General features: G+C 38.1%; 2 protein-coding genes across 2 annotated transcripts in view; one reads left to right on the top strand and one right to left on the bottom strand.

The window, feature by feature from the left end:
• Positions 1–285: 285 nt before the first annotated feature.
• On the bottom strand, positions 286–7604 carry LOC117293272 (ras-related protein Rab-30-like). Its single transcript, XM_033775506.1, has 5 exons — positions 7287–7604; positions 4872–5038; positions 3808–3891; positions 1864–2047; positions 286–841 (listed from the first exon to the last, which is right to left on the bottom strand). Exons 2-5 carry the CDS (start codon positions 4956–4958, stop codon positions 603–605), a joined length of 594 nt encoding a protein of 197 aa, XP_033631397.1. The 5' UTR covers positions 4959–5038; positions 7287–7604; the 3' UTR covers positions 286–602.
• Positions 7605–7915: 311 nt separating this feature from the next.
• LOC117293273 (pre-mRNA cleavage complex 2 protein Pcf11-like) overlaps positions 7916–20198 on the top strand; it is a 28263-nt gene continuing 15980 nt past the window's right edge. Inside the window, exons 1-5 of the mRNA XM_033775508.1 lie at positions 7916–8206; positions 14248–14373; positions 17225–17410; positions 18712–18936; positions 19530–19832. Coding sequence (XP_033631399.1) covers positions 8054–8206; positions 14248–14373; positions 17225–17410; positions 18712–18936; positions 19530–19832 — 993 coding nt within the window. The 5' untranslated portion in view covers positions 7916–8053. The remainder of the gene's footprint in view (positions 8207–14247; positions 14374–17224; positions 17411–18711; positions 18937–19529; positions 19833–20198) is intronic.

Here is a 20198-nt window from a genome sequence, read left to right on the forward strand (position 1 = left end):
GGTTCAATGTGTGTATACTTATGGAACTTAACTCGTCTTAAGTCCTAAGATTAATGAAGAGTTTGGGGAAATTGACGGCAGGTTGTGTATGATGGCACAACCATGCAAAGAACTATCTGTGTGCATGTGTCCACTGTGTAGATTCATTCACCACATGATATCATTGCAGACTAAGGACCATGCAACTTTTACAGGCAACTTGGAGGCAACCAAATGCAGTGCATGCAACAGGACCACTTTGGTACCACATGAGTTATTTTTCAAACAATGTCTTGAAATATGAGATTATTCAAATGTGAATGCCTTTTCTTCATGGAGATTGCCTGGAAGTGGTTGCATGTAAATTGCCTCGTGTGACATGATCCTTACACTTTTTTGGGGTTGGTTATTCAAAATCACTGTATATGATTTTGAGTGACCAGGAGGGTTAAAAAAAAAGTTTCTTTGGATAATTTAGTTCAGCGGATGAACGTTGACATATCTTACAAAGTCCCTAAGTAAGCTAAATGCAGTAACTCACTCAGATGTTTTTTCTCGTATAGGCGCAATCATTGATGTACATATCCCATGACAACACTGCTGAGCATTGAGCATCGTCATCACTATCGGCAACAGAACGACACGCTGCTATGGTCACGAATTGGATCCTCCAATAGCGTACTCTTGATATCCGAATTCCGAACGTTGTTTGTCAGTTCAACGGCAATGTCCATAAATAATTTGTCAACGTTGTCAGACTCTTTGGCGGAGGTTTCTAGGAGGCGCATGTCGTGGGTGTCGGCAAATGTGTCGGCCTCTTCATTGGTGACCTCACGATCTGCAGCAAGGTCGATCTTGTTACCTGCGAAAGAAAGGTAATGTTTGATCTGACATTAAGTACATCTGTAAAAAGTTGCAGGACAGTGCAGTCCTGTATGCTTCGTTTTAGAAAAGGGCAAGGGCACCAAGGCATTTTCTTCTTGGTAAAGGGCACTCTATGAGAAAAATGTAAATTTCCACTTGGGCATTTCACGGGCACCAAGGAAATGACCAGGAGGCAAGGACGAGGCAATCGTGAAAATCAGGCCTGCAGTACAAACGTCATGGCTTTGCTTACTGTAAGCAAAGAATCAACATTTACTTAGCAAATTTCTCAGGTTAGATAGGAACTCTTGCCGGTCTTTGTCTATTTGTGACCATCCACCACCAATGGGCTGTAAAGTTGACACTTTTACTGGTATGGGCTTAATGCATTTTTGGAGAGAGTGTGTAATCGGCTTTAAAATGATACCATCCACATTTAAATCAGACTTTTCTTGACGAAGTTATGATTTCTCAAAGCCACCTACTTTTTTATTCAGATTTCTCAAAGATTTCTTGAATCACAAAAAATTTAATAGGCTCTGCAATGTGCGAGTGCGATTTTACTGCCCATTGGTGGTGGATGGTCACATTTTTGCATGCTATGGTGGCTCAACACCAAAATGTTTGTACTCTGACAAGACTTGATCATGAAAATATTTTGATCATCACTTCAGTTAGCGCTATAAGTAATTTTTCAATCAAATTCAAACAAAACGATATCAAGGTTAGCTTCTTTTAATCCTGCTAATTTTAGCCATTATCCGACAAAGGGGATGAGGTTGCCTCAGTGGATGAGGTTGTGCTCAGTGTTTCTTTCCCCTGCCTTTCACCTGTGGGACCCAGGTTTGAATCCCACCCCAGACCGGAGCCTTGTATGTGGACATGGTTTTGGGTTTTCCTCCCTCATCTAAAACTGTAAATTTCTTCTCATTTTCTATTTTCTGTTATTGGTGCTTAGTGAATAATCAACAAATGAACAATCAACAAATATAACCAAAATTAAATCTTATAATCACTTACCGACTAAAACAGAAATGACTTTTGGGCTAGCATACTGCTCGACCTCCTTGAGCCAGCTAGGTAATGCATTGAAGCTCTCTGTAGAAGTAACATCGAAGACTAGAACGAGAGCGTCTGCGCTGTGATAGTAACTCTGTGTGATTGAGCGGAATCTTTCCTGGCCTGCTGTGTCCCAAATCTGAAGCTAAAGGGTAAAAATGATAAACATTTCATAATAAGGCCACATAAAAAAAATTTTTTGATCGTCCCCGCCCGACCATTCGAAAACCCCCGACCCCATTTTTTTCTTTTCCATGTCTGGATATCTCTTTATACTTTTACTGCACAGATTTTTCAGCTGATATTTTTTGTAAAATGTACAGGTTTGAAAAGATTAAACAACTTTTCAAAGAGGGTCTTTATTCATGTTGGCAAAGCAAGAACAATTCTTCAAATATTTACTTGGGCTACACTGTGCTTAGTTGTTTGACAACACTATTGAAAACATCAAAAACACTATTGAAAACATCAAAAACACACAAAACAAAACTTAAATTTTTTTTTTAAAAACCTCCCTCCCCAACCGCGAAAAAAAGGGCGATCAACAATTTTTTTGTTATGTGGCCTAATAGTCATGTTCTGTGTTTTTTTCTTTTCCATGTCTGGATATCTCTTTATACTTTTACTGCATAGATTTTTCAGCTGATATTTTTTTTAAAATGTACAGGTTTGAAAAGATTAAACAAATTTTCAAAGAGGGTCTTTATTCATGTTGGCAAAGCAAGAACAATTCTTCAAATATTTACTTGGGCTACACTGTGCTTAGTTGTTTGACAACACTATTGAAAACATCAAAAACACTATTGAAAACATCAAAAACACACAAAACAAAACTTTAAATTTTTTTTTTAAAAACCTCCCTCCCCCAACCGCGAAAAAAAGGACGATCAACAATTTTTTTGTTATGTGGCCTAATAGTCATGTCCTGTGTTTATGCTTTTTGTAAAGTAACCCACCGGGCTAGTAAGCTGTGCATTCTACATGCACCCAAGCGCAACATAGTTCCCAGGGGTGAACAAACTCCCCTCGCCACTTGTTCCCAGCATGCCTTATAACCCCTGGAATTGGTTCATTAAAATGTGGCAGAATCTACCACATTTTAATTAGTCCTGTGGGGTTTGCCAATTCACTCTACATGCCCCCTCATGTATGGTCTTCTGCAAAAGAAGCATCAAGTCAAAGAGCAACTGGTCCCCTGTCACAGGCCCAATACTTCACGGAGGCAACGAAGGCGATTGCCTCCGTGTCCCCTGGTCATTGCCTAGGTGCCCTTGAAATGCTCCAGTACAAATTTGCAATTTCATCATAGGGTGCCCTTTACCAAGACGAAAATGCCTTGGTGCCCTTCCAAAAACGAAGCATACAGCCCTGCTGTCATTATTATTTGATCTTGTGATATGTCTATACAAGCACTGTGGGAGAGTATAGGGCAAGCCTGATACTTCACAAAGGTAATGAAGGCGATTGCCTCTGTGCCCCCTGGTCATTGCCTTAGTGCCCTTGAAATGCTCCAGTAGAATTTTACAATTTCCTCATAGAAAATTTATAACTTGGTGTCCTTAATTACTCTTTCAAAAACAAAGCATACAGGCCTGATAGTGGGTTGGTGACTGAATGGGCGAGTGGAAATCGGAAACACGATCTTGGCCCAATTTCATGGCTCTGCTTACCGCCGAATTCTGTGCTTACGATCACGATTCCCCGCTTACGTGCAAGCGCCGAATTGTAAGCGTAGAATGCATAGTAACACGGAGTACGCACGCGCAGAAGTCAAAATTCGCCGCTAACCCGTGAAACACGCTTGCCGTAAGCACAAAATTCCCTGCTTCCCTAAGCGTCGATTCTGTGCTTACGGTAAGCAGAGCCATGAAATTGGGCCCTTGTCCCTTTCAATCAGTGTCTTACCTTAACCTTTTCACCACCAATCTCTACTGTCTTGATCATGAAATCAACACCAATAGTAGCACCCTGACCCGGTGGGAATAAACCCTACACCAAAGAAAAAGAACACAAATCAAAGTTAATATTCAGTACAGAGTATTCAGTATTTCTTAGTGTTCCACCCCTCATAGAGAGACTTAAACAGCTTTCTTTTAATTTTGTAAATCGCTCCTGTTTTTTATCAACCACATAGACTGGCTGCCTAGGAACAATAACCTAAAGAATTCTGACTCTTTGTCCACAATTATAGTCCCATTCCTTACTTGACTTACTAGAATGCATTCTCTTTGCGACATGATCGTTGTCGTTTTCGTTATTGCTGCAGTGTGACTCGGCCTTGAGGATGCTATAAGCAGATTTTCAGGCATGTATGCCTCGTTTTTGAAAGGGCAAGGGCACCAAGTTAGGCATTTTCTCTTTGGTATAAGGGCACCCTATAAGGAAATTGTAAATTTCTACTTTAGAGCATTTTAAGGGCACCAAGGTAATGACCAGGGGACATGGAGGCAATCGCCTTAGTTGCCCCCATGAAGTATCAGGACTGGATTTTAACAAACCAAGTATAACTAACTATTAGAATGGTGACCAGGGGACATGGAGGCAATCACCTTAGTTGCCCCCATGAAGTATCAGGACTGGATTTTAACAAACCAATTATAACTAACTATTAGAGGCATACAAATCGATGACGTTTCAGTGAAAATGGCAATTTAGCATATTATCAGCGGCGAGAAAGTATGAAAATGAAAAAGCTTGAAAAATTGATAACAGTTTCCTCTTGGTGTGGAGATGAAGCCCCTTGCAACTGCTTTCAAATCAGAAAATCATTTTTAAAAAGGGAACCCCCCCCCCAAATAAAAAAAGTTTTGCAAAGATTAAATTTTACAGAAATTTTGAAACTAAATTCATTTTAGGAGTCTGATATTACAAGTGCTTTGCTTTTTGTAAATACTGCCTTATGTTAAATCTTTGTGTTACAATTCTTAAAACAGTTTAAGATCTTAAATCCTTAAGTAATTTGTAATTACCTGTGTAAATCGTCTCACCAAACATGTCTTTCCTACACCTGCATTTCCGATTAGAACTACCTTAAAAAGGTACTTATAATCCTCCATAGCGATGATCTTCAGTGTCCTCTGTAATGTAAAATGGATTTAATAACGGATCCTTTCAGATCCAGGAAAGTCTGTCACTCCTACAAGAAAAAACAATTGATCAAAATTATTGTTATTGTTAAATTCTGAAAGGTTTTGAAAGGACACAAGCAAGCCACTTCTTCCAACTAGCTGAGACAGATACAAGAGGACACAGGTTGAAGCTGTTTAAATGAAGACTAGACAAGTCACTGAAGTGCAGATCTGACTACTTTTCGCAGAGAGTAATGGACCGTTCCGGCTTTCCACTAAGCTCCGCCCACAGCGCACGTGAGCAAGACACGTGTACGAGCACTCCCAATGACATTCTGCACGATTCTGCTGCGCGTGCCAAATATACGCGCACGCATGACCGAGTTTGTCCGACCACAATCATTGCTGTGATTGGTCAAATGGGTGAACGCGCACAGTTTGATTGACAGGCCGGATCGGTCCATAAACCAGTGGAACAAACTCCCAAAGTATTTGATTGGAGCAAAATCAACATTCAACAAATGCCTTCAAAAACGAGCTCGATAGACATTGGAAAGATGTCGGGTATTTAAAGGCATAGCCTACCATTTCTCATCAAATTGTAAGTGTAAGTGTAAATTATTGTTACTGGTTATAATTAATAAGTCACGTTTTTATTTTGTCTTTGTTTTAATTGCAAGTTCGAAAAAAGAGAAAAAAAGAAAGATTTTTAATGACACAGCTGACGGGTGGCGAGCCATGGCCTCTGCTTCCCTTGGCCCCATTTCATAGAGCTACTTAATAGCGAAAATAACCAATCACACCAAAAATATGCTTACAAGCATATTTTGGGAGACTTTGGGAAACGAAAATGTTCTTGGCTTCCCAAAAAGAAAGATGAAATTCCAGGCCCAAGACGCATAAAAGGTCATACATGTAGTAATATGTTGATGCACACTGCCACTGGAGTAGCCAAACATATAAATTGGAGAGAATTTCAACCAATAATACGTAGCTAGTAGCAAAGAATTAAGAGCGGCGTAGGCGAAAGATGCGGAACTGAAGTCCTATCTATTGTTGGAACGTGAAATACGTACGCATGGACGCCATTTCAGGAAGTGAATGTTTTGTTTCCCATTTCTAAGAATGGTCATTGTCTGCACTGATCTATTGTTGTCAAGTGGGATTTCACATTTCAGCCCGAGTTCTGCATATTGCGCCTTCGACGCTCTATAATCTTTGGTTAATAGTAAAAGTAGTCCCAGTGGAATTGCTCCCAATATCAAAGGACCTGATGATTTTTGTTTGAACTACCACTAACACAATTCTAGCCCCACTTGTGTCGCCAAGGCTAGCTGAATCCTGGCCACACAAATGGGGCTAACTCAATTCTAGTTATCCCCCCAAAAGAATAAAATTAATACTAAATTAACAATTTATTTTAATGGTCTTTTTCTGATTTGTGGCTCCAAATGAGTTTCAAAAAAAGGAATAGACTAGTAATAGAGGCCGAAATCATTGATATGGTTTGATTTCCATCTCGTGCAAATACATGTTGTACAATACGATGGTGGTTGTACAAATAAATTTCATTATAATTTTGACCATGTTGGCATTGGACATGTTTGATTGTTGTCAACAGTAAAAAAAACACCATGAAACAGTCACTATGGTCCATGTAACTGTAAGGGCTTTAAGTAGTTTTTTGCTCCATAAGGTTTATCGCGATTCAGAACCGCAATGCGTTGTGGGAAAGAATATGGGGCGGTTTCTAAGCAGTTTCTACGACTTGCGCACGCAATGCCTATACCTTTGTGTGGGTTCAACAGCGCCCTCCCTTGGTATTTTGCTATTCGCGATAAACCTATCTGCCTATGCCTGGTTCAGTGCATCTGCTGGTCTGCTTGATGTATGATTTTTTTAAATTTGTTTATATATTGTCCATCTGATTCTGCTGAGTCTGACCCCTGACAACCACACCTTTTATTCAGTTCAGCGTGTTCAGTTCAGTTTCATTACAAATACAATCAATTGTTTTGGACAATTATAAATAATACATGAAAACGATCAATTCTATTCCCCCAACCAAACCCAACCTCAAAATACAAAAGATTTACAATGGACTGGAATGAAAAAGAATCATAAACTTTGGAAATAAAGTGAATTGAATTGAAATTGTAATAAGTCTGATGTGATATGGTCTGATTTGTTGACAAAGTTGACTGGCGGCAACATCAAGCACCCTACAAAACCATAAACGATAAAACCACACACGGCACGCACGCGTACACTAGCCATGCACAAAACAAATTGATTACAAAAAAAGAAGGAACCCACCATCATGACATGCAGTTACTGGAGCTCGTGTGTTTCTGACTGGAGACAATACAATGATTTGTATACAAAAGAACAGGGCATTTACAATGTCAAGCAACTTCACCCTTTGTGTCTAATCTAACTCTCAACGGCCAACAAAAGAAGGAACAGACATTACGGACTGAACGCTTTTCTAGACACTACCCTTCCCTTTCTCAAAACACGGCTGTCAATCAGAGTACGTAGTGGTAACCGGAAGTTGTAATCTATCCACCTCCTGGAAAAAGTGACCTCATCATCACGTGATATACATAACGAACGGTATCAAGGTTTAAATGATTGGATGTCACGGAGCTTGTGATTGGTCATACACTTTGAACAGAATTTCATTTAAATTGGTGTATTTGGTCACATATTGTTCGTGAAAAGTTCATTTTAATCTAGAAAAAAGGTGAACGTTTTATCAATAAAAGCTAAACTGTCGCAAAAGTTTTATTAAAATATTTTTAAAAAGTAAGATTGTTTTACTGATAGAAAAATGGTCAAACAAATCTATCCAATCACATGTCTTGTACTTAATTCAAAAGCTCCTTAGTGCGTCACGCAAGTCACGGCGGGAGTGCGTATTCGCCATTTTTGAGGGGCTGTGGCGTGCGGTGGCCGTCGGTAAAACCACCGAGCACATCCCATATTTTGTTGAATTTTAGTACATTTTTGCCTCAAACCCCGCCGAATTTCTGTCTATTAGCATCTTGATTCATCGTGGTAGGTGGTCTGCAAGTTTCAACATGGCAGAGACGGTAAAGAAAGAATACGAGGCCTCGTTGTCCGACCTTACGTTTAACAGCAAACCGCTCATCAATATGTTGACGATGTTGGCCGAAGAGAATGTGAAATACGCCCCACAAATCGTTGAAGTCATCGAAGCCAGGCTACAGAAGGTTATTTTATTTTAATAGATAATGTCTACATCAACATCACTTTAAATATGTATTATTTTCTGTATATATTAAGTCTTGTATCTCCTGCCAATTTAGTTTTAAAATGTTGGGCTTTTGTTTTGTAACGATGAGGAAAATGGGGTCAATATGGCGGCGAGAGATTTTGTCACAAAAGAAAATGAGGGCGCCCTCCTTTTTCACGACCTTCTTGATCTTGCTTGTTCTGCAACTTCTTTTGGCTTTGAAATTGTGGAGGTTAGTTTGTTCATGTTGATATCCACCAAATTTATTTTGAAAAAAACCCAATGACATTTGGTTTTCCGGTTTGTGCATACTGCATGAGTTTTGGAATCAAAGCCATCATGCCATAAGGTTTATCGCGAATAGCAAAATATCAAGAGAGGGCGCTGTTGAACGCACACAAAGGTATAGGCGTTGCATGCGCGAGTCGTACAAACTGCATAGTAATCGCCCCATATTCCTTCCCACAATGCAGTGCATTTCTGAAGCGCGATAAACCTTATTGCCATGTTAATTTTTGAAAAAATTTAAGTGAACCTTTTTTGAAAAAAAAAAAATGATTATCAAAACTCCACGATGCAACTCGTATCGTAGTTAGTTCAGACAGTGGACAACATTTTTGAGGAAGGGATATCTAAAAAAAAAGAAATTAACTCAAAAGCTTCCATTAATTATTATCTTCCACTTTAATGTGACTGAAGATTTTCACTAACTAAACTGTAAGAACAAATAGTAATGTGGTTAGCCTTTTTGATTATTTGTTGTTATGCCTTTTATGGGCCATCATACTATTCACACAGCGAAGAGAGCAGTTATTTTGCTATTTCGTGGCTTTTGTTCGATCATTTTATGTACAGGCCATTCAGAATAATCTGTGTTGTTTCTCTAAACAAATTGGGGATGGATTGATCAAAAGATGCAGAAATTAATTAAAAAATTTGTTAACAAAACCGTAACTGGAAAAACCCAGTGGTCTCTTCCATCCAGATAATCTGTCATTCCTGACTGTCACTGACTGTCTATTGTTGGTCAACTTTGTTTTGATGGCCAGCCAAACTCAAGTGCAAAGTCTCATGCCCAAAGTCGGGAAGAGCCAACAAAATCCTGAGCCTGAAGAACATTAATTTAACTAAAATTGAATTTCGATGGAACACAAGATATAAAATTGGGATGGAACTTTTTTTTTAAAGAAGATAATTTTGAGCAATGATTGCTCTGAATGGTCCCTTAATATCGTCAGTTTGCATTGATTGATAGAAGCACATGACATCCTGATTGGTTTGGTTTTGAATGGTTGTCTAGCTCACTGGTAATTATTGCTTATTTCGAATATTAACCCGCTCAAGAAAAATCAAGGTTATTGTCTGAATTTGAATCTTGAAAATACTAAATAAAAAGTTCTAATTTTAAGTCCAATCACTCTGCAGATTGTGTATAATCAAAGTTCTTGTCATTTTAATTTTCAAGGAAAGTTAGCTTTCATAATTCATTTTCTAGTTGAGTCAAATAACCAAAAGGCAAGGGAAAGCTTAAAAGCTGAAATATCCTTGTTCAATTCACACTAGAATTTCCTTGTTTCCATCATTGAAACATTTGCATCAAAGTGACTTGTTAAATTTTTTATTGTGAAGTTAGAACATCTAAAACATGTTAAAACTGTTGGAGGAACAAACATGCTATTCTGTTTTGCTTTTGAGGGGAAAATTATTCAAAGCCAAAGCATCATTATTAGATTCTTTCAAATGGTTAACCACAAATGTTTTACAGTAATTAACATCATACAAACAATTTGGATAGCTGTGAAGTAAGTGTGAAGCCCTCAAGTTCATCAAAACCCAACAGCAGATTTTTCTTAACTATACACGCTTGGCCTTGTTATAAAGTACATGTGCTATTTATTTACTCACAGGGCTTGTAAGCTGCCGTTGGATTCTGAAAGATTTCTGATCCTTGATCTGTCTTTGTTAATATTCTACCATAGAGGGAAGGGAAGAACGAGCATTTACATACCATGTCATATTTTATCCACCTATTTCTTGAGTGAATAAAGTAAATGTTTCTGGATCATGTGTTACTGAGGTGTTTTTTGTCAAGTCGGACTTGCTTTAAGACAGAAAGAAATTATAGTAGGCTTTTGTAAACACGACGTTGAATGGATTCACCCGTCTTGCTTATGTGCAAGGTGTTTCAAGTTTGTGGGTGTGATAATGACGTGTGTTTTAAAAGGCTACTTTTGAATTAGTAGTAGTACGGTGGCCTTGAGGGTCAGTAGTACCTGGCTATTATCGAGAGTAAGCGAAACTGTAATTATTGGTTGTTCTGTTGCATAATGATTACTGTCACAATGCTGTTCGTGTTATGGCAGTCTTGCCTTTATTTAACTGTGTTGTAGTTTTTACATCAACACAAAAACTCTTTCTGTCGCTTTTTTTACAATGATATTGTCTTTAGGTGAAACTAGATTATATAGAAGTTTTTAAAATAAATATTAAGCATATAATCGCGAAAAGATGTTTTTAAAATTTTTATCTGCACTGAATGCGGTTTCATTGTGATGTTAAATAATTTATCCTCTCTGCAGATTTTTATCACACTATTCATATGAACTGTAAGAAAACTACAAAAGCGGACTTGATAAAGATAGTGTGCCATGTTAAGTAATGTGGATTAGTCAGTTTGTCTTTGTTTATTGTTTGTCTGTGTCATCTCAACAGTAACATGTCCAGGATATTATCTAAAGGAACCTTTGTGTGGAAAATACTATTAAGCAATTTGAGCTGAAGTTCAATAAATGAAAACAAAAACGAATGAAGTTTTGAAATTGTTAGTAGTTCCTTGATCCGATACAGTCCTGGATGTGTGTGCTTTTGTCCGTTTTTATTTCACATGTTTGTTTCTGTTTTGTAGTCCACATTATTTGTCAAATATCGAGGCACTTCCAAAACATAAATAACTATTTAAGAACTCGAAACTTAAAATAACTGGCTCATCAGTGATAAAAACAAATATCACTTTAAACTTAAAAAGAGCTGCTTTTTGGAATCGCGTGTCTACAACTCTACGAGCGAAAGTGAACCATCTAAACGGAGACTCCCCAAGTTCATCAGATGAGATGGGTGACCGACTGACCGTGTTCATGTACCTGTACTCTAAGCTGAAGTGAAGATAAGGCTGTTTTGGAAACATAACTGAAGAGGGATGATTTGGCAACTTGTGTCAGCTGGCAAAGGCAACTAGCGGCTTTTGGATTGCAGAATGCTACCATGTTGGGGATTTGATGCTGCGCTTCTTACAAACCTCGACTCTGGACTATTTAATGTTTTTTATTGGTTGATACAGCTCTTGGTAGGTGGTTCAACATGCACATAAAAAAACAAAACCATTTTAAATACAGAATGCAGATGAGGATATATTAAACTTGGGTTTGCTTTTCAGTTAAAAGGTTTAACTTGATTTTCAAATTAATTCTTTGGTTGTCGAATCTTTTTAGAACAGAGAAGTTAAAAGGTTTAACTTGATTTTCAAATTAATTCTTTGGTTGTCGAATCATTTCAGAACAGAGAACTTGTAGTGCTGGAATTACATAATGAAAAAATTACAAAGTTTCTGGATGAAAGAGCTTCATTTAGATGAGATGCTTTATAAAATTTGAATGCTGCACCAAGATAATGTTCATGCATTAAAATTTATGTAATTCCAGTGCTCAAGTAACTGAAAAAGAAAACGACTGAAAAAAAAAAAAAATTTCATCCTAGAGTTCATGTAATCATTTCTTGTTTTAAATCATGATGATATGCATTTGTAAGCATTCATCCTGCGTAATGCGTAAAAGATTTAGTTTTTGCAAACTTTCTATGGCTGCACTAAACATAGTATTGAAATAATTGTCAAAGAACATGTTCTGCCACCAGAACTTTCCCGTACATGTACATGAACTTTCAATTGCCATGATAGTTATTTTGAATTTTTCGTGTTGTCATATCATGCCTTGTCAACACACACAGCTCTGTGTTGCAGTCACTGTGTGGACATTCCTTTGTTTTTGTACACTGAAGAAAAATCCTATTCTTCAACACTGTAAACAACACTGTGTGGACCCATGTTTGTCCACATAGTGTCTTAGGACCCATGTTTGTCCACATAGTGTCTTAAAGTCCCAACATTACATGAACTTCTTTGTTCTCGGGTCCTTTCTCCGTATGTTGTGTTATAACACGGGTACATTAGAACTTGTTTAATGTTTCACAACAAATATGTTTTTATGTTGAATCCAAAGAAAACAAATTTGCACATACAAAATTCTTGCTAAATTGTAATAATAAAGTTAAATCGTGAAAAATTGATGGAAGCGCCCAATTCCTGAGAGGCTTTGTTCTTCATCATGTAGAGGATCCCTTGTGTTTGATTTCCAAAGCCAACTCTTGGGAGCTTTTAGATGATGATACTGCAAGTCCGTCATAGGTAGTTTTTCCATCTTAAATGTCACTTCTTCTGGGGATCAGAACTTTGCCAAAGGCACCGTTTAAAAAGGAAGAACTGCCCTACCTCGCAATATATTTTGAGAGATTTTGCAAATTGTCAAAAAAGCGAGTACAAAATCCCATTTATTTGCACAACCGTAAAACATTGGCAGAAATTGTGTTGCAGGGAAAGGTTCAATATAAGCCAAGCTTTTTTTTTGTGGTTGAGGGGGAAAAAGAAGAAAATTTTCTTAACGTCATAAGGAGCACAATCAATTGACTAATCACTCGTGTGGGGTGGGGGTGCATGCTGAATGCCAAGCGTCAGTACAGGCAGTCGCAATTAAAAACATTTTAATGAGAAATGCGATCACATTTTCTTCACTTCAAGATGCAAGACTGTACTTGTGGAATGCTTTCATCTTGCTGTCACTGGTAATGAAGTCTTTCTAATCTGTACATTGGCTCTGTCTTGACTCTTTCATAACTCCTATTATTTTTGCAATTGTTTTTTTAGGAATCCATATCAGAACAATTCTGAATTGATTTAAGTTAATGAAACTGGCTTCTGCCAGTGAAATCTTGCTCCAGTATATTTTGGCAAGTACTGATATTTCTACTAACATCTTTGGTCTTTATTGAGAAGATTTGTAAAAATAAAAAATTAACTAAATTCATTTGTAAATTTCAAGGCGGCTTGTTTTTGTATGGTCAGTAAAAAGTGAATTAATTGAAAAGGCTCCTTTTTGAGTAATCACATTTCAATCGAATTCCTTTACAGGAAATTGGGAAACACTTCACAAATTTGTGGGCCTTGCTATTTCCTTTTTTTTTTGTCTTTTTCCAATCATAAAGTTGTATGTCTGTCTTCGGCAAAAACTGAAAAATGTGGTTAAAGCCAGATTCATACTGCCTGCGAATGCAATATTTTGTCGCCACAAGTTCGCCAGAGTAGAGATGTGTGAAAACAGCCATGCGATGTCGCTTCGCTTTCGCAGGAAGTATGAACCATGCTTAAAGGAACATGTTGCCTTGGATCAGACTAGTTGGTCTATAAAAAGCGTTTGTAACCATTTATTATAAAATGCATATGATTGGAAAGATGTTTTAAAGTAGAAAACAATGATCCACACAAATTTGCCTCGAAATTGTGTGGTTCTCCTTTTACTATGCGAACGAACAGGGTCGGCCATTTATGGCTGACGTGTTAGTCGACGAGGTAAAGGGAAAACCAGGCAATTTTGAGGCATGTTTGTGTGGATCATTACAACACCTTTCTAACCATATGCATTTTATAACAACGATTAGAAGCGCTTTTCAAAGACTAACTCAACCGATCTGAGGCAACGTTTTCCTTTAATACTTTCAAATTGCAAATTACTTGAAATGGTCTTAAAATTTAAATAGAAGGGGGTTAACCATTATGTCGGAACATATGGCAAGATATTTTGATAAACCATTTGTACTGTTTCAAATACACATCAGAAATTTTTTTCTTGCTTGTGTTATTTTCATTAATTATGTGCACATGTCATTAACCGTTTTTCTTAACCTATGCAGGCTAAACCATCAGAAAAGCTTCCAGTTCTCTACCTCATGGACTCCGTCATCAAGAACATGAAGAGCGCCTACCTTGAAGCATTTACCCCTAATATTGTACAAACATTCTGCGGAGTGTTTGAAAAGGTTAGATATGAACAGCCAAGTGGCGGTCAAAGTCTTTCCTTCAAGTTTTCCTTCAATTTGAAGATCGGTTACACCCCTATGTTTGACACCCCTATGTTCAAACAATATGTTCCGACAACCTTGGTGTACTTTCCTCTTCTAACCCTGGAGCTCAAACACCAAAGCTCAGTTCATACTTCTTGCGAATGCAAATGCAATATAAATTTTGACTTTACAAATGCGCAACAAATACCTTGCATCAAATAACTTGTCCTCGGCTCCTGTGACGTCCGAGTATGTATCGCATTTGCATTCGTAGGAAGTATGAACTGGGCTTAACCCTAACCGTAGCGGATAAATCACAGTTTTTTTAAAGGAACATTGGGTTGTCTGAACATAGGGGTGTCGGAATATAGAGCAGTCACCTAAAGATCCTAATTGAAATATTCTCAATTTTACCTTAACACATTGTTCTTAAAATCAATAAAGAATAGAACTTTAAGGAACTTATGTGCAGTGAACTGTCTTTGTCAATTGTAATTTTTTGCCATTTTTTGTATGTTATCATATGTATGCGGCTGTCGGTGGCGTATCCAGTAGAGGTCTGGGGGAAGTGATAGTATAAAAATGTTTTAACCTATACGCAAAATATTGAAATCTTATTGTCAACCCTTTGGAAAAATATACATCCCTCTCCCCATGCCCAGGGCCCAATTTCATAGAACTGCTTAAGCACAAAAATTACCTAAGCATAACGAAGTATGCTAAGCAGAATCAATTTACCAGCCAAACTACCATACAAACATATAATTAAATTTGTGACTGGTATCCCGCTCCTTTCTGCTTTGCAAACAATTGCTTAGCAATATTTTCTGCTTGAGGAGCTGTATGAAATTGGTCCTAGATCCTTGATACGCCCCTGGTGGCCCTATTATAATTGACATTTACTGGTGAGCTATTTGTAGAAACCTTACTCGGTCAACCCTCGTCATAAAGAGCACTGTTAATAGAAGTTCTGCTTACAAAGAGACAATGACGAAGCCAGAATCTCATTTCTGCTTTTTATGGGTTTTTTTTTGCTGACCTTTTATAGCGACGTACCTATAAAGAGGCACTTTGGCCAGTCACAGTGACCCTGTAACGAGAGTTGACTGTACTAATACATATTTACTGCAGTGTTTCCACTTGCCGATTCAAAATTAAAATCAAATGGACTTAGTATACTTGCAAGAATGCAGAGCTCACACAATAAGGCAAGGACAAATTGACATTGCATGAGACGGGTGGTCCAAGGGCTGATTTAACAAAGCAATCAAATTAATTGCAAGACAATTTTTCAGTATCACCATAGTAATTTGTATTGTGACATCACCATTTTCATAGCAACTACGATTTATTTGCAGTTACGATCAATCTTAGATCTTTGTGAAATCGGCCCCAGGCTAGGCATGATAGTTTGTAATGGAAAGGCAGGCCTGATGCGTCACAGAGGCATTGCCTGTGTGCCCTTAAATTTTTCCAGTAGAAATTAACATATTGTCATAGGGTGCTCTTTATCAGGGAGAAACTGCCATGATGCCATTGCTCTATCAAAAACGAAACATACACTAGGCCTGGAAAGGCAGGGTTTCAAGGTGTTTTCTCCTTGGTAAAGGGAACCTTCACTAGAAAATTGTATATATCTAGGGGCAATTGCCTCTGTTGCTATCTGTGAAGTATCAGGTCGGTGGTCCAACTCGCATTCAAATGGACAGGGAAACACTGCATACATGGACATAACACCATTAAGTAAAAGATGTGTTTGAAAGCATTAGTTTACCATGTATTGTGATAGATCAATTGTAAAAGCACCCACTGAGAGTTTTACTTCTAAATAGAGAAGATCACTTCGCTATTGTTAAGACTTCGTCTTTGTGCAGTCACACTCCTGAAACCCTGCCAATAACGCCAACTCTACAACTAACGTACCATAGTGTCGCACACAGTTCACTAAGCCTTTACTTTAGATTAAACAAAGGTATAGAGAAGACTTGATTGAAGACCCAGAGCTGTGTATTGATGAGAGTTGTGACATGAAGGGACCAGTTTCTCCTTAACACGCGGTTGCTAGACTCTTTTCCCTGTCCAATTTTAACACAATTTTTTAAAAAGAGGAAATTGTAGTAATAGCAAGTTCCTTTCCTATTATTAAATGCCAGTCAAGACGGCACATTGTGTTAAAATGTTGTTGCAACCCTCTTAATACACAGCTCTACTTTGTGTCGGTTTTGAAAAGTTTTTCAGCACAAAAAAACTACTCAGCACAGGTAAAATGTGCTTAGCAGAATACGATTGCTTAGTAATGAAATTTGCCGAGCAGTATTTCCTGCTCAGCTTTATGAAATTGGGTCTTGAAAAAAAGTTAGAAAAATTGTCTGCCAAGTAAAATTCTGAGTCGCATACAGTATATGTACTGTATTATCTTGGTCAATAATGAATTGGTTTATAATTTTTTTATTCTAAGCAAGTTTTCATATGCTAAGCTAGTTTGCATTCTGAGCAGCTCTTTGAAATTGACTGCAGGGTACTAATGCAACCTTTTTGACTGGAAAAGCCCCCTATTGTTATTGACAAAAAAATCAAGTTCATTGTATGTCCCATGCGGGTGCAGTCAAGATTGTACAACGGTTTATTTAAAACAAATGTACGATGTTCTCTTCTATTGCCCAACATGAGTGTACAAATACTGCCTGCATGAGGTTCAGGCTATGTTGCTGTCATGTATAAAAGGTCTATGAGATCATTACCCAGCGTTTAAAATCCATTTCATGTTAAGTTGTCAATCCATATGTTGTAATTGATTAATTTGCCCCCCTGTGACCAAATACAATAGGTTGACGAAAAAACAAGACAGTCTCTATTCAAGTTGAGGATGACTTGGAGCAGTTTCTTCCCTCCCAAGAAGCTCTATGCTATGGACCTGAAAGTCAAGGAGCTAGACCCGGCATGGCCAGTAGTGGCGGACCCAACAGCGAGCAAGCACTCAGCTATTCATGTTAACCCAAAATTTATTAAAAAGGTATTGAAAAAAAAGGAGTTTTTTGGTTTAGTTTTTTTTAATAACAAATTTTGACCAGTATGATTTCACATATTAAAGTTTTTCTATAAAAAGGTATATAGAGGATCATATTTTTGTGTACAAAGTATGGTGTGTTATTAATATCAACTTGTTCCTACTCTTTCCAAGTGCCTGTTACATTGATAAATATAATATTTTAAAAATTTACTGTTAAAAACAAAATTCTATGTAGTGATTTCAATGTGGTGAAGAGATAAATTTTATCTTTTCACTTTTAAAGGGGACACGTTGCCTTTGGTTACACATAACTGTGTACAAAACATTTGAAAGCGTTTTAATGAATATGGTTTGAAAAATGTTTTGAAAAGTAAAACATAATGATTCACGAAAAATATGCCTTGATGTTGTGTTTTTTATTTTACTTCACTAACTAACGGGGTCTGCCATTTTGTAAACCATTTTGTCTACTCGACGAAAATTTATGAGACGTGTGTTGGTAATTATATTCTGCTTAAAAAACATCTTTGCAACCATATTCATCTATACATAGACAAAAGGGCATTATTCCTGCTTTTAAGGGGGGAGGGGTAGTGGGGAGGGGGTCAAACAGATGGTGAACTGGAATAAAGGGATCAGTGCCCTGATTTAAGAGACGCTTGTAAAAGACAAGTTTACACACCACCAGTTCTCCAAACCCCTCTCCCCCTTCCCGACCACAAACCTAAGCAAAAGTTATGAAGACACTATCATCATGATTTTGACGTGTTCGTCTGTATTACCTAGAGTCAGAAACGGTTATGAATGGCATTTCTAGTTGTTCATCATAGGGGTTGACCATTTTGACCTCGAAGCCTCGATTTGTTTTGAATGGGAAGAAGAGAGGTTATGGGTTCGGATGGGGCGCTTTTGGCTACAAACACGTTTTTGTTCTGAAATGAAATTGGTTGGAAAGATACTTTAAAAAAGTAGAATGTAATGATCACACAAATATCCCTTGAAATTGTGGGGTTTTACTTCGTTAACTGCCATTTTGTAGAACCATTTTTAGTCCATTAATTAGTTCATGAGGTAAAAGCAAATATCAAGAGATGGTTTATGTGGATCGTTATGTTTTACTTCTAATTATCTTTCCAACCAAACTCATCTTTCCAACCAAACTCATTTCAAAACGACACTATTTTATAGCCCATAGCGCCAAAGGCAACACGTCCCTTTAATAGTACAATGATATTGATCAAGGTTATTAATTAAAAGAGACCTATTGATTGATCCAGAAAATTCCAATCCTTTCCCACCTCTAGCCTAGTTCGGAAACACCAAAGCCAGCCGAGCCAAAGGTAGTGCCATCTGTTCCTAGTGCAGCACTGACGGCAGTCGCAGAGGCAGAGTTGAAGAAGAAAGAGAGTGAACGGCAGGAGATGGAGATGAGGCAGCAACTCATCAAAAAGCAGGAGCAACTTCTTCAATTGCAGCAGAAAAGATTAGAGTTTGAGCTTCAGCAGACGCAGAGCAAGCTGGAAGAACAGGTAAGCATGGAGACAGGCCTGTATGTTTTGTTTTTGAAAGGGCAAGGGCACCAAGGCATTTTCTCCTCAGTATAGGGCACCCTATGAGGAAATTGTGAATTTCTAAGTGAGTATTTCATGGGCACCAAGGCAATGACCAGGGGGCATGGAGGCAATCTTCTTCAGTATCGGGCCTGTAGAGGTGTCTGAGGAAGTGAGAGAGTAAGATGGTTTATTACCCAGCAGGGCCCAATGTCATAAAGACTCTTAGCAAAACATCTTGTCAAGCTCAGAAAAAATTGTGCTTAGCAGGAATAAGTTACCAGCCAAAAAAACCTTAAGTTGCCACAGTCTTTGCAACTGGTACCCCACTTGTATTTTGCTTTATAATGAAAAAATTTGCTTGGCAGTATTTTCTGCTAAACGGCTTTATGAGATCGGGCCCGGATGAGGTTCTTGAAAAAGGGAAGGTTCCAAAGCAGTTGATTCCGAGTGCATAGAACTCATCAGAACTTACCATATTTTTTCGGTCAGTTTAGACTCTTAAGGATTACTTGACTTATTTCTCCAGAAATATTTACAAACGAATGTTTCCTTTTTTAAAATAATTTTAGGCTCTGGAGCTGAAGCAGAAGAATGAGCAGCTTCTCATGCAGCAGCAGGCCCTTCAACATCAGGCAGCAGCAACAGCAACATGGCCTGGTGGGATGCCTGTACAGCCCCCGATGTGGCCAGGTGCACCCCAAGGAATGCCTGGTCATGGCCCTCCTATGGTACCACAAGGGTTTATGATGCCACCATTCAATCCAGCTTTACCGATGCCACCGATGACATCTGCACCACCACAGCAGCAACAGATGGTGGCCCCTCCTATGCAGTCGGTTGTACCCATGCAGCTGGTTCCTCCAGTTCAACAGGTGGGTTAAATTTGTGTTCAAGTATTAAAGGCAGTATTGGTGTACTTTCCATAAGACTTAATGATTTTTGAGGGAGAGCTCTTCGGGTTTGCAACTTATTGCAAAATAAAACGGCCTTGCTTACACAAAGAAGAAACACCAGACGGGCTCTTGGCTTCCCTTTAAAAATAGAGGATACATGCACATTTGACTGTCATTACAACAAGGTCTCGGGGGACTGGCCAAATTATCTCTAGAGTAACCGATAAAAGTTTACATTACGAAACGAAGCTCGTGTTTTACGAGAGATTTTACAATCCAACTAGACTCTATATTTTCACAGCTCTTTACAAAATCTGAGCTTGAAAGGATTCAAGTTTCTGTGTT

The sequence above is a fragment of the Asterias rubens genome, chromosome 8, assembly GCF_902459465.1.
Source record: "Asterias rubens chromosome 8, eAstRub1.3, whole genome shotgun sequence".
NCBI lineage: Eukaryota > Metazoa > Echinodermata > Asteroidea > Forcipulatida > Asteriidae > Asterias > Asterias rubens.

What these genes read in the sequence shown, in the direction of transcription:
- LOC117293272 (XM_033775506.1), bottom strand. Translation starts at nt 4,958, where the DNA reads ATGGAGGATTATAAGTACCTTTTTAAGGTAGTTCTAATCGGAAATGCA. An exon ending in TGGTGAGACGATTTACACAG is followed by an intron (nt 3,892 to 4,871) that starts GTAATTACAAAT and finishes TCTTTGGTGTAG; the next exon opens with GGTTTATTCCCACCGGGTCA. An exon ending in AGTCATTTCTGTTTTAGTCG is followed by an intron (nt 842 to 1,863) that starts GTAAGTGATTAT and finishes TTTCTTTCGCAG; the next exon opens with GTAACAAGATCGACCTTGCT.